Source organism: Balaenoptera borealis (assembly GCF_965194805.1).
Source record: "Balaenoptera borealis genome assembly, chromosome: 3".
In the NCBI taxonomy this organism is placed as follows: domain Eukaryota; kingdom Metazoa; phylum Chordata; class Mammalia; order Artiodactyla; family Balaenopteridae; genus Balaenoptera; species Balaenoptera borealis.
Window position 1 is genome coordinate 90,979,976 of NC_138866.1, and position 14,035 is coordinate 90,994,010.

General features: G+C 41.1%; 1 protein-coding gene across 2 annotated transcripts in view; it reads right to left on the reverse strand.

Moving 5' to 3' along the window:
- The window catches only part of FBN1 (fibrillin 1), a 252,784-nt gene that overhangs the window by 3,176 nt on the left and 235,573 nt on the right, over positions 1 to 14,035 (reverse strand). For both annotated transcript variants that reach the window (XM_082387352.1, XM_082387351.1), the window contains exons 63-64: positions 13,701 to 13,820; positions 2,016 to 2,247 (exon numbers count right to left, since the gene is read on the reverse strand). In XM_082387352.1, the coding sequence (XP_082243478.1) occupies positions 2,016 to 2,247; positions 13,701 to 13,820 (352 nt within the window). The remainder of the gene's footprint in view (positions 1 to 2,015; positions 2,248 to 13,700; positions 13,821 to 14,035) is intronic.

Here is a 14,035-nt window from a genome sequence, read left to right on the forward strand (position 1 = left end):
CCGAGCAATCTCTCCTATTATCAGACCTGTCACTTTGGCTGAAGCTCCTCCTGGAGATAAGGAGAAAGCTCTAGGTGATAACTGAGGTTGATTTAGATATAAATTGTGAGGATATGCCATGTATAAAATACATGTTATCAAAGCTTGCCCAACTGTGGGAAATTGTTTCAAATCATTCAAAACCACTGGGTCCGTTGGCTCTGACTCATGTGAGGCTGGATAAACAAACCCATGCCCAGGAGAAAACTAGTTCAGCTGTTTTTCTTTGCCTTTCAGTTTTTAAAGCCAAGTTATGGAGGGAGGCTTGCCTGTTTCACAAGTACCTTGTTTTGTTATTCTGCTTACTATTTCATAGGCCACTTGGAATGTATTTACCAGGCTCCTCTTTCAAAATGTGTTGAAATATTTGAATGATCCTAAAAGAATCTTTACATTGGGGTAGGGTCCACTCTAGTGACTCACGGAGGAGCCCAAATTGTTATAAATGGGTAGATCTCTACTACTGGGTCCACTACTGGGTCCATAATGTAGACCAAATACTATTTTCTCTTTCTGTATTAGTTGATCTATTCTTTATAGCTCATTTTCCTTTATGCCTTTAAGATTCAAAATATAATGCCAATAAGAAGAACACTTTGCATTTTGCAGCAATTTACAGGTTTCTAATATTTTCTGTAATCCTGCTGAGCCTGACACATTTCCTTTCCTTGTCCTTTAATCTTGCACCATGAAATGTGTAGAAACAATAAAATGGATGAAATGATAAATGCTCATCCTGTATGTGTGTGCATTCACATAATGATTAAATTATTGGAAGGCAAACCCCAAATTCACAGGCTTTGGCTCCTTTCTCAGAACTCCCTTCCAGTATTTTCATATCCCTGGAACACCACTTACAAGAAGTGTGACTATAAAGTCCCACTGGCTAGAAGCCAGTTTGGAGTGTCACAATTTTTGCTGGGAAAATGGTTCTGGCATTAAACTTATAAAGAATGAGTCTACTGAGAGCCAGACACAAACATCTGGAAATTTGAGTCTTATTGCTGGCATTCTGTGTGCTTCCCATGAAACATTCTTTTACCTTCTACACACCCCAAAATGAATCACTTGATGTTTGTGTGTCAAGAAATCAAAGACCACAAAATTAACAATTTGATATATACATGTATGTGTGTGTTGTGGAATGTGTGACTTTGTGTGTGGGGGAGTATATATAAGTGTGTGTGTTGGTGTGTATGTATATTTAATGTCTGTGTTCCTAATTAAAAAGTTAAAATTTGAGCTCCTTCACAGAATAGCCAAAACCAAGACAACCAAGTCCAGATTAATTCAGTGGGGAAGAAGACCTAAACTTTGAAAACTGAACACTAACTTTTAAATTACTGAGTAGAATAAAAACACATCTTTCCTGCCCCAGCTCTCACACATACAATGTGGTGAAGTATTCTACCTGGAAAATACAGTAATTCTTTTAACTCTTATATTTAATGCTATTTTGGCAATTTTTAATGTAAATTTAAGTCTGAAATGTAAAATATACTTTAAAACCGTAAAGGACTCCACAAAAGGTATCTTTTTGGTTTATCCTAACAGGAGCTAGATGAGAAGGCATTTTAAGTCGAGACAGAATCCTGCTTGCCCCAGGAGAAGGCTGCATCAGCAAAGTGCAGTCTGCGTCCAGTTCTGTCACGGGTCGCAGTTCCTGTATTTCCTGAGAGATGAATCGCTTTCCAACAAGATGTGAAGATCAAGAGGATGAGACACATGAGCCATAGAGCGAGGTATTTACAATGTCATTTCATTATTTTGTTTGACATTCTATGAACTTCCAGAAACCTAGACGTCCCCTTTCAAATAAAATAACCTAAAACCTTTGCAGCGCTAATTGGAATTAACTCAAGAATCATAAAAAGTATGGTTCTGCTCTCCCAGGACAGGTCATTTTGAATTAAATATACTTAATTATGTCACGAGTGAGAAAGCCTCCAACCACGACCACGGCTAGCAGGGCTTACCCTTGGCCTATTCGGAAGTAGCCAGGTGGACAGGCACAGAGGTAGCCGCCCTCGGTATTGGAACAGCCGTAACTGCAGGGGGCCTGAGAAGAGCCACATTCGTTGATGTCCTGGCACCCACCGCTGAACTGCTCGTACTGGAAGCCAGCGGGACACATGCACTTGTAGCTCCCCAGCGTGTTGTGGCAGGAGGCTCCTCCGCAAATGTGAGCACTGAGGCATTCGTTTTCATCTGCAGAAGAAAACAGAAGACGCCGCATATGTGACACCAGCCAGAGGTTTCTCTGGAGGTGTCTGGATCAGGCCATTTGCTGCCGGCCAGCTGGCCCTTCCCTAAGGCTCTTGGGAAGGTAACACAGGCAGAGGTGGCTGCGGTGGGAAAGGGAACAAGAGAGAAGGATGTGGAAACAGATGTGGTCTCTTGCCAATATGGTGAGCAAACGTGGTTTCTGAGGTCAAGTGCACCGGGCAGAGTACACTAGGGAATGGCATTCTGAGGACCGGCAGACTCCAGTTCTCATCTGAAGCCAACGCTTGTATGTCCTGCTCCACGGAGCATCCTGTGAAGAACGTGGGGGGATGGGTCATGGCTGAGGTTCAGGGTTCAGGGTGGGAGGGCAGGAATCAGTTCTCTGCGCCTTTGCTTCACAAGTGCCCAGTAATAGGATGGTTATCTCCACAGCAGAGATGAACCATATTCCTGGAAGCTGCTTTCTCAGCCTTCCTTTTTCAGGATGAGTAGGGCTGGCAAGGGCTGACATCCTGCAGGAAGTGTCGGCCCACTAGGACTTCATTTTCAAAAGTCCGTAAAAGCCCCCAGGTGCTTGCCCTGGGGATGAGTAGTGTCTTCTGGTATGTCTGCTCCCATCTCTGAATGGGCCCCCTTATCCAAACCACCTCCTGCCCAGAGTCTGGGCCATGTCTAAAGCTAAGTATGGCTGGAACAGATTCAGTGCAGACTTCACAGGCAATAATTGGGGAAAACCTACAAGAGACACAGATGCTGCAGAACCAGAACCGGCCAAGTCTGATGGCAATAAGTAGGAAAAAGAAATCTAACTTTAACAAATCAATTCAAAGGGAAAAAAACCTCTCAAGTTTCTCATCATGTCTGATGTATACTTTTTTGAAATTTCCAATATATTTTTGTACACCTGCCTTTGTAGGGCAGCACGGAAGTTTGCTGATAAGACATTTCTTAACTGCTATAGCCCATTTTCAGGCATATGTTCATATGAATGCATGTGATTGACCTTCTCCTCACTTAGCAAATACCTACTTCCAATGGAAGAGAGGAGGAGAAAGGCAACTAACACTTATTAGATGCCTATTGTATGACAGATGGGATACTAGGTACTTCACTCCATTTACTTAACCTGCCTAACAGTCATGGAGGTAAGTATTAAAATCCCTATTTTCCAGGTGAAGAAAGCAAGACTCAGAAAGCCCCACCAAGATCTCCCAGCAGCAGCCGCAGGGCAGAGATGCACACCCAGGTCTGTCTGACTACAAAAGTCACATGCTTTCCTTTATATCACAGTGTCTCTCAAAAGACTCACCACATTTAAATTGGTCCTTTCTCTTTTTCATTTGCTGAGGTAGATTCATTTTTCAAGAACAAAATTGTTTCTAAGAAAATATCTTTTTTTTTTAAATTAGGAGAACAGGTGGGTAAAAACGGTGAGGGCAGGATACTTGCATATATATACATACACACACACACACAAAATTCATATTGCCTTCCACCCTTCCTTCCTCTCTTCCTTCTCTTCCTCCCCCTTCCTTTCTCGACCTGCCCCCCGCCACCACTTCTTGCCTGTATGTAGTTACAGAGAGAAGAAGGAGTAGATATACAATAAGAAAGCTATTGGTTGAGCTGCCTGCTATGGCTCAGTGCCTAGCTATGCATCTGTTTGAGATCCTTTATATCCAAGGACTCTCAAGTACCCACCCAAGGTCACTTAGGTTCTAAGGTTCCTAAAACAAAATGATTCAATATGCCATCATCTGTTTTTTCCCTTATTTTAAGTTAGAGGTGAGCTGTGTGATAGAAACTAATGGAGACCATGGGCATCCAAGGATGAATGAAGAACCGAGGGTAGTTGCTTTGGTGAAGGGAATATCTCTGGGCTGAACGTCTTCTCCTTGCCTTGCTTATCCAACTCCAGACTTCTCACCTGCCCTCGGCTCTACAAGGCTGATCGGAATGGAGCATCCACAAGCTCCCTTCCTGTATCCTGAGCTTTTGGTTGGGCTCAGCCATCTGTTACCTGCTGGGACTCTGGCTGATAAAACCTCTAAGGCATGGGTATATGTGGGGAAGACCTGTTAATACAGAGCTTAGATTTATTCTGTTTTGTTCCAAGGAGCAGAAATAGGACCTATGGTTAGGAGTTAGTGGGAGAAAAGGTTCATTCTTTATGCAAAAGATATTTCTAAGAATTAAAGTTTTCTATGCATAGATTGGGCTATCTTGGGAGAAGGTGAGTACCTTTCTAGGTTGGAGAGGGATTGGTATGTTAGGAAACAGATCAGACTAGATCATTGCTAAGGTTCTTTCTGAATTTGAGTATCTCTCTTTTTAACTTGGAGTATCTATTCCTGTCAAGAACTCTCCCTGTCTCCTTTTCACATTCTTTTCTACTTTATTTTACATTTTTTCCTCCCTGAGAATCTAATAAGTTTAAATTAAACTTGCTTATCTGGGTTGGAGAGATGGGGTAGAGTGGAGCACGGATGCAGATAAGAAATTGGCAAATGTTCAGTGTTTACAGCTTGAAAACAATCTGTTTGTGCACTCACCCTTTCTGTCAATATACAAATACCATGATTTGTTTAACATGTTTTGCACTTTTCCTGACCTTTTTCATCCTGTGTGTGCACCCTGGAGCAAATGGCTCCACAAGGAATTTTTCTACACGCCAAAATCTTTGTTTTATTCTTTCAGTTGTTACTTAAGTTGGTGAGGGTTTTGCTCTTTTCATAAAAAGAGACAATTCTAATTTGAATGAAATAGCATTAGTCTCTGAAAGACACTCCTTAAAAGCAGATGGAAACCGACTTACTCTGTCCTCTAAACTCAAAGGTTCCAGCATCAGGCTTGCATAGTGTGTCTTAGCTGTGGTGTTAAGGGAGAGCCACTGGGAGAACTCCAAATGTAGAACAGCCTTTCCTTTACTAATTTCTTCTAGGTCACGATGGGTCAGCCCCAACTTCAAGCTGCAAGTTTGATATTTTCTAGAAAGCAATGATATCCGTGGCCCTTTACCCTAAACCCATCCATCTTCCAAGAGTGAACTTCTGGCTGCCTAGGAGCAAGGATCCAGGGAGGGCTGGTCCAAGAGATCTGCTCTGCATGGCTCTGGGGAAGCCATTCTGGCCCAAGGCAATACGATGCTTATTCTGGGTAACTATAATTCCCAAGAATTATGAGACCAGTTTGAACTGGTATCTTCTGGGCATCAAAACCCCCAAACCTCTTCCCACTTTTTTAAAACTGAAGTTTAGTTGATTTACAATAGTGTTAGTTTCACGTGTACAGCAAAGTGATTCACTTATATATATTATATAGGTCCATCCATGTTGCTGCAAATGGCAATATTTCATTTTCTTATGGCTGAGTAATATTCCATAGTGTGTGTGTATCTTCTTAAACCAATCATCTGTTGATGGGCACTTGGGTTGTTTCCACATTTTGGCTATTGTAAATAGTGCTGCTATGAACACTGGGGTGCACGTATCTTTTTGAATTAGAGTTTTCATCTTTTTGGGATATATGCCCAGGAGTGGGATTGCTGGATCATATGGTAGCTCTATTTTTAGTTTTTTAAATAATCTCCACACTGTTCTCCATAGTGGCTACACCAATTTACATTCCTACCAACAGTGCAGGAGGGTTCCCTTTTCTCCACACATTCTCCAGATGTAGACTTTTTGATGATAGTAGACCTTTTTGGAGATAGTAGACTTTTTGATGATAGTCATTCTGACCAGTGTAAGGTGATACCTTACAGTGGTATTGATTTGCATTTCTTTAATAATTAGCAATGTTGAGCCTCTTTTCATGTGCTGATTGGCCATCTGTATGTCTTCTTTGGAGAAATGACTATTTAGGTTTTCTGTCCACTTTTTGATTGGTTTGCCTGTTTTTTTGATACTGAGTTGTATGAGCTGTTTGTGTATTTTGGATATTAACCCCTTGTAGGTTTCATCATTTGCAAATATTTTCTCCCATTCCATAAGTTGTCTTTTCATTTTGTTGATGGTTTCCTTTGCTGTACAAAAGCTTTTAAGTTTGATTGGGTACCATTTGTTTATTTTTGCTTTTATTTCTTTTGCTTTGGGAGACTGATCTAAGAAAATATTGCTACGATTTACGTCCAAGAATGTTTTGCCTATGTTCTCTTCTAGGAATTTCATGGTGTCATGTCTTATATTTAGGTCTTTAAGCCATCTTGAGTTTATTTTTGTATATGGTGTGAGGGAGTGTTCTAACTTCACTGATTTACATGCGGCTGTCCAGCTTTCCCAGAACCACTTGCTGAAGAGACTGTCTTTTCTCCATTGTATATTCTTGCTTCCTTTGTTGCAGATTAATTGACTGTAGGTACGTGGGTTTATTTCTGGGCTCTCTATCTGTTCCATTGATCTATATGTATGTTTTTGTGCCAATACCATGCTGTTTTGATTATTGCAGCTTTGTATTATAGTCTGAATTCTGGAAGGTTTATGCCTGTAGCTTTGTTCTTTTTCCTTGGAATTGCTTTGAAAATTCTGGGTCTTCTGTGGTTCCATATACATTTTGGGATTTTTTTCTAGTTCTGTGAAAAATGTCACAGGAATTTTGATAGGGATGACATTAAATCTATAGATTGCTTTGGGTAGTTATGTCCATTTTAACATTAATTTTTCCAATCCAAGAGCATAAGATATCTTTCCATTTCTTTGAATCATCTTCAATTTCCTTTATTAATGTTTTATAGTTTTCAGCATATAGGTCTTTCACTTCCTTGGTAAAGTTTATTCCTAGGTATTTCATTTTTTTGATGTGATTTTAAACAGGATTTTTTTTTTTTTACTTTCTCATATTGTTGGTGTAAGGAAATGGAACAGATTTCTGTATATTAATCTTGTATCCTGCTACCTTGCTGAATTCATTTATTAGTTTCAACAGTTTTTGTCTGGAGTCTTTAGGGTTCTCCATATAGAGTATCATGTCATCTGCAAATAGTGACAGTTTTACCTCTTTGCTTCCAATTTGGATACCTTTTATTTCTTCTCTGATTGCTGTGGCTAGGACTTCCAATACTATGTTGAATAGAAATGGTGAGAGTGGGCATCCTTGTCTTGTTCCAGATTTTAGTGGGAAGGCTTTCAGCTTTTCACCATTTAACATTATATTGGCTGTTAGTTTGTCGTAATGGCTTTTATAATGTTGGGATATGTTCCCTCTATACCCACTTTGGTGAGAGTTTTTATCATGAATGGATGTTGAATTTTATCAAATGCTTCTTCTGCGTCTGTTGAGATGATCATGTGGTTTTTGTCTTTCCTTTTGTTGATGTGGTGCAACACATTGATTTTGCATGTGAGCCACCTTTGTGACCTGGGAATGAATCCAACTTGATCATGGTGCATGGTCCTTTTTATGTATTGTTGGATTCAGTTTGCTAATATTTTATTGAGGAGTTTTGCATCTATATTCATCAAAGATATTGGCCTGTAATTTACTTTTTGTGTAGTGTCTTTGTCTGGTTTTGGCATCAGGGTGATGGTGGCTTCATATAATGACTTTGGGAGTGTTACCTCCTCTTAAATCTTTTGGAATAGTTTGAGAAGGCTAGGTATAAGTTCTTCTTTGTATGTTTGGTAGAATTCCCCAGTGAAGCAGTCCGGTTCTGGACTTTTGTTTGCAGGGAATTTTTTTCATTACAGATTCTATTTTACTTCTAGTGATTGGTCTGTTCAAATTATCTGTTTCTTCTCGATTCAGTTTTGGCAGGCTGTATGTTTCTAAAAACTTGTCCATTTCTTCTACGTTGTCCAATTTGTCGGCATATAACTGTTCATAGTATTCTCTTATGATTTTTTGTATTTCTGTGGTATCAGTTGTTATTTCTCCTCTTTCATTTCTTATTTTATTTGGGTCCTCTCTTTTCTTCTTGGTGAGCCTGGCTAGTGGTTTGTCAATTTGGTTTATCTTTTCAAAAAACTGGTTCTTGGTTTTATTGATCTTTTCTGGTTTTTAAAAAAATCTCTATCTATTCCCTCTCTGATCTTTATTATTTCCTTCTGCTGACTTTAGGTTTTGCTTGTTTTTCTAATTCTTTTAGGTGGTAGGTTAGGTTGTTTGTTTGAGATTTTTCTTGTTTCTTGAGGAAGGCCTGTATCGCTGTGAACTTCCCTCTTAAAACTGGTTTTGCTGCATCCCATAGATTGTGTAAGATTGTGTTTCCATTGTTGTTTGTCTCGAGGTATTTTCTGATTTCTTCTTTGATTTCATTGTTGACACATTGGGTTTTTTAGTAGCATGTTGTTTAGTCTCCATGTGTTCATTTTTTCCCCATTTTTCTTTCTGTGGTTGATTTCTCATTTCATACTATTGTGGTCAGAAAAGATGATTGAAATAATTTATATTCTCTTAAAGTTCTTGAGGCTTGTTTTGTAACCTGGGAAGTGGTCTATCCTAGAGAATGTTCCATGTGCGTTTGAAAAGAATGTGTATTCTGGTGTTTTTGTTTTGGATGTAGTGTCCTGTAGATATCAATTAAGTCCAACTGGTCTGTTGTGTCATTTAGGACCTCTGCTGCCTCACTGAGGAAGGATCTGTCCATTGGTGTCAGTAGGGTGTAAAAGTCTCCTACTATCATTGTATTCCTGTCAATTTCTCCCTTTATGTCTGTTAGTATTTGTTTTATATATTTAGGTGCTCCTATATTGGGTGCATGTATTATTGAGTGTAATATCCTCTTCTTGTAGTGATCCCTTTGTCATTATATAATGTCCTTCTTTTTCTTTATGGACTTTGTTTTAAAGTCTATTTTGCCTGATATGAGTATTCCTACCCTTGTTCTTGTTTTTTATCCAATCTGCCACTGTGTCTTTCAATCAGAGCATTTAGTCCATTGACATTTGAAGTAATTATTGAGAGGTATGTACTTACTGTCATTTTAAACCTTGTTCTCCAGTTGATTTTGTAATTCTTTGTTCATGTCTTCTTTTTTGTTTTTCGTTTTGTGGTTTGATGGTTTTTTACATATTATGTTTGAGTTTCCTTCTTTTTGGTTTTTGTGAATCTATTTTATGTTTTTAATTTGTGGTTACCCTGGTTTTCAAGTATGTTAACCCATAACTGTATCTACTTGCTTTAAACTGAGAGTCATATAAGCTCAAACACATTCTAAACAATCTACATTTTTTAGTCCCCTCCTCCAAATTTTGTGATTTTGATGTCCTATTTTACATCTTCATGTTTATGCTTTTGCTATTAATTGTAGATATAATCACCTTTACAACAATTTTTTGATTGTTTTTTAATCTGTGTACTGGCTTAAGTGATCTTCAATCCTTTTATATATTTGCCTTTCCTATTGGGATTATCCCTTTCCTATAGATTCTTGCTTTTCTATTTAGAGAAGACCTTTCAATATATATATATTTTTTTTCCTGGCTGCACCACATGGCATATGGGAGCTCAGTTCCCTGACCAGGGATAACACCCATGCCCCCTGCAGTGGAAGCGTGGAGTCCAACAACTGGACTGCCAGGGAATTCCCTCCGTATTTTTTTTTTTTAGGGTAGGTTTAGTATTGCTGAATTCTTTTAGTTTTTGTTTATCTTGAGAAATTTTTTCTCTCTCCTTGTATTCTAAATGATAATGTTGCCAAGTGTAGAATATCTTAGGTTGCAGGTTTTTCCCTTTCAAGACTTTGATTATATCATGACACTCCCTCTGGCCTGCAAAGTTTCTGCAGAGAAATAAGCTGATAGTCTTAACGGGGGTTCCCTTGTAACTGAATCTTTCTCTTGCTGCCTTTAGAATCCTCTCTTTAACTTTTGCCATTTTATTTATGATATGTCTTGGTGTGGGTCTCTTTAGTTTCATCTTGTTTGGGACCCTTTGTGCTTTCTGTACCTGGATATCTGTTTTCTTCTTTAGGTTTGGGAAGTTTTCAGCCATAATTTCTTCAAATACACTTTAGATCCCCTTCCCTCTCTCTTCTCCTTCTGGAACACCTGTTATATGTAGATTGGCACACTTTGTATTATCCCATAGGCCCCATATGTTGCTTTCATTTTTTTTTTCACTTTTCTTTCTGTCTGCTGTTCTGATTGGGTGATTTCCATTATTCTGTTTTCCAGATCACTTATTTGTTCTTCTGTGTTAGTGTGCTATTCATTGCTTCTAGATTGGTTTTTATCTCAGCAATTGAGTTGTCTAATTTTGACTGGTTCCCCTTTATAGTTTCTAGTTCATTGTTTAGTCTTCATTTCTATTGATAATCTTTATTAATTCTTTAGCATTTTTCTTACCTCCTTATTGAACTTGGCTTTAGTAGACTGGTGAGGTCTATTTCATTATCTGTTCTTTCAGGGGGGTTCTCTTATTCTTTTAACTGGGAATAGTTCCTATGCTTTTTCATTTCACTTAACTGTTTCTCCTAAATTCATAGAGACAGAGAAAGTTATCTACTGTGGTCTTGAAGGGGTGATTTATGTGGGAGCATCCCTGTGTAGACTGTGTGATTCCAATATTTTTGGTGAGAAGGCTATTATTTATGGTATGGATGCCAGCCACGTCTTTCCTCAGAGTGTGCTGGCCATTATTCCTTTGACAGAGGATGTGATTGGTGTTGTGCATCCATAGCCTGCACTGGATGTTGGGTGGGGCCTCCTCTTTGCTCTGTGGCTGTCACAGCCCTGTCAGGGTGGTGTCTGCTCCACAGTTGTTGGAGTAGAAGCCCTGAGGGTCAGGTTTGACCAGGCTCCATTGCCCTTGAGTGTGTGCTCTGTCCCAAAGGAGGTGACTGCTGAAGCAAGTAAGGCCCGTGTGGTCACAGCAAGTGTGTGACATAAGTGTCACCCATGCAGGTGTCCATGGTTCTGCTGAGAAGCAGCCCAAGGTTGTGTCCCTTTCTGTTGTGTTCATCCCAGACCTAGTGCCAGGCTGTGGTGTGGAGTGGGCTGGTGCTGGAGGCCAGGGTGCTGTGGCTGCGGGAATCGAGGTGGTTGTGCTACTGTCTGGAACCTGGACTGCCTCTGTGACAGGCCACTCTGAGGACCTGCCCACCCCAGATCCGGCTCCAAGCTGTGGGGTGGAATGGGTGGAGATGAGTGCTCTTGCCAGGAAACAACCTCTGCATACTCCTTTCCAGGGCCTGTCCACCCAAGTCATGCGTTTCTGTGGCACCACCTGGTGTGTGTGCTGACAAAATCCACCGTGGCCGGACCCACCCCTGCCTGAGATTCAGCACTTAGTCACTGCTTATACTGGCAGCCCAGCCCCACATGAGTTTCAGACTGAGAAGTGTGGCAAGGTGGCAGCTGTCAGTGCTGGTCTCTCTCCGCCCTGACTGCTAGCAAGCCGGCACGTGTGCACCCCTCACAAGCAGAGTCCAGTTCCCTCCATCTGTCCCAGCAGACCTCCCAGCAGGCAAGGAAGCTCCTCGGGGTGAGGGCTGTCCACGTGGACCTTCCCTCCTTCACAGATTGTCCCAGGGGTTCCAGTCGCATCCTGATGCCTTCTTTTTTATTTTATTTTTTCCACCCTACCCAGCTTCATGGAGATCTTTCCTGCCACTTTGGTCGAATAAGAAGTCTTCTGCCAGTTTCCAGTTGGTTTTCCGTGAGAGTTGCTCCACATGGAGATGTATTTTTTTTTTTATAAATTTATTTATTTATTTTTGGCTGCACTGGGTCTTCAGTGCTGTGCATGGGCTTTCTCTAGTTGCGGCGAGTGGGGGCTACTCTTCACTGAGGTGCACGGGCTTCTCATTGTGGTGGCTTCTCTTTCTTGCGAAGCACTGGCTCTAGGCACACGGGCTCAGTAGTTGTGGCACACGGGCTTAGTTGCTCCGCGGCACGTGGGATCTTCCCGGACCAGGGCTCGAACCCGTGTCCCCTGCATTGGCAGGCAGATTCTTAACCACTGAGCCACCCGGGAAGTCCTGTAGATGTATTTTTGATGTGTTTGTGGGGGGATGTGAGCTCCACATCCTCCTATTCTGCCATCTTGATCCTCCCCTCTCTTCCCACTTCCTAATAGACTCATTCTTCCACAAGTCCCAGGCAGGAGATGATCTTCATGGGGCCAAAACAGAATCTCCAGGCAACGAGGGCATGACCTGGCTATCTCTACTATTTCTGGACTGAGTGTAGGAAGAGGAGGGTAAGGCCCAGCAGTGACAGACCTCACCTCTTTTATACTCTTCTCCACAGCTCCAATTTCATTCAAGGGACCTACGTAATAAGGGCAGATAGGCTCATATGCTGGGTATTGAATCAACAAAGCTCATGCTGGAAGTTCTGTGAACAATGTCAGAAACTGGTGATTAAAATCCAAGACCTTCCTGAGCTGATAACAAAGGGCTTTTTATTAAAACCGGACAGCTAATCAGCAAGCTGTGCAGCCTAAACTCTAGCACTGCGGTCATTTTAGGCAACACTACTCACCTCTGCAAAACTGCATCTTGTAAAGAATCAAACCAGATAAGAGAGACACACGTTTGGTAAATGAACACCTACCAAATGTGTCTTCACTTGGAGTCAAGTCAAGCGTTGCAATGTGGAGCAGCCACCCAGGAGGCAGTCACTCTTTGTTTTTGCTAAGGAGGGCCCTGTACCCAAGAGAGTGGCAGCCAAAACAGGTCACCAGAGCACAAAGCTTGCAGTGCTACTTGCTGAATGAAAAAATAAAACAAGTGAAGGTGACACTAGAAAGGCAGCTCTAAAACATGAAGTTGAGAGCCTTGGGTTCTAGCTCTGGTCCTGCCACCAAAGAACCGGTAAGGACAGACTACCTTTCCTTCCTGGGCTTCTAAGCCTTCATCAGTAAAACAAAGGGCTTGGGCTAGATGGATTGGGGTCCCTCTAAATTTGCAATGTTGGGATTCTCTGATGTGCATTAAGAGTTATTTTCCTATGACACTGTGGAATCAAAAATGACAGCTTCAATTTAATGGGAGATTCTGGGGGACTCCCTTATTATTCAAAACAAATTAGCAATCCTGAAAAAAACTTTTTGTGTTTGCTGCTTGCACTCTGCCCCAAAGATGTATAGCACTCAATGGAACCACTTCTGCGTCTTCTGGCCAAAAGTTGCTCATAATAGCCTCTGGCTGGCTGATAAACTACAGTCAGAAGCAGGATTTTGTTGGCCTCTAAGGTGAAGAGAACTCCACGTGGGCTGATGACTAGCAATGAAGCAGGAGAGCAAGGGGATATTGGGAGTCAAGGAATTCTGGGGACATTTCATTTCAAATGCCCTCAAAATTATCATTATTTTTTTTTTCTTAGTTTGCTACTTTGCAAAGGCTGTGACTTCCTTCTGGATTCAACAGGTACGGACAATTTGAAATGAGTATTTGTTGCTTCAATGACAAGTTGAAACTTTTTAGAAAGAAAGCAGTTTTCTGACTCATGGGAGCTGATAGCAATTCATCTTGTGAACAAGGGAAAACTACTTGCCAACACACTGGTTCCATTGGTAGTGCTGGAGATAGCCCTGGGGGCAGCTGCACCTGTAGCCCCCGATGATGTTCTGGCAGCCATGCTGGCAGCGATGGTTCCCTTCGCACTCGTCCACATCTGAAAAAGAAAGAGTCGCCTTGAAGTCACATCAGTGCTTGTCTCAGAGGTGTTCTCTGAAGCAACATTTATATGCATATGAAAGTGAAAGGCAATTTCATCAGAAATCTGATCCTTAAAAAATTATTCTACCACCAAAAACTTCAAGAATATCTACTCTGGAGCTTTTGATAAGTCCAAGGAAAAAAACATTCATATATCCCTGGTAAAGTCCA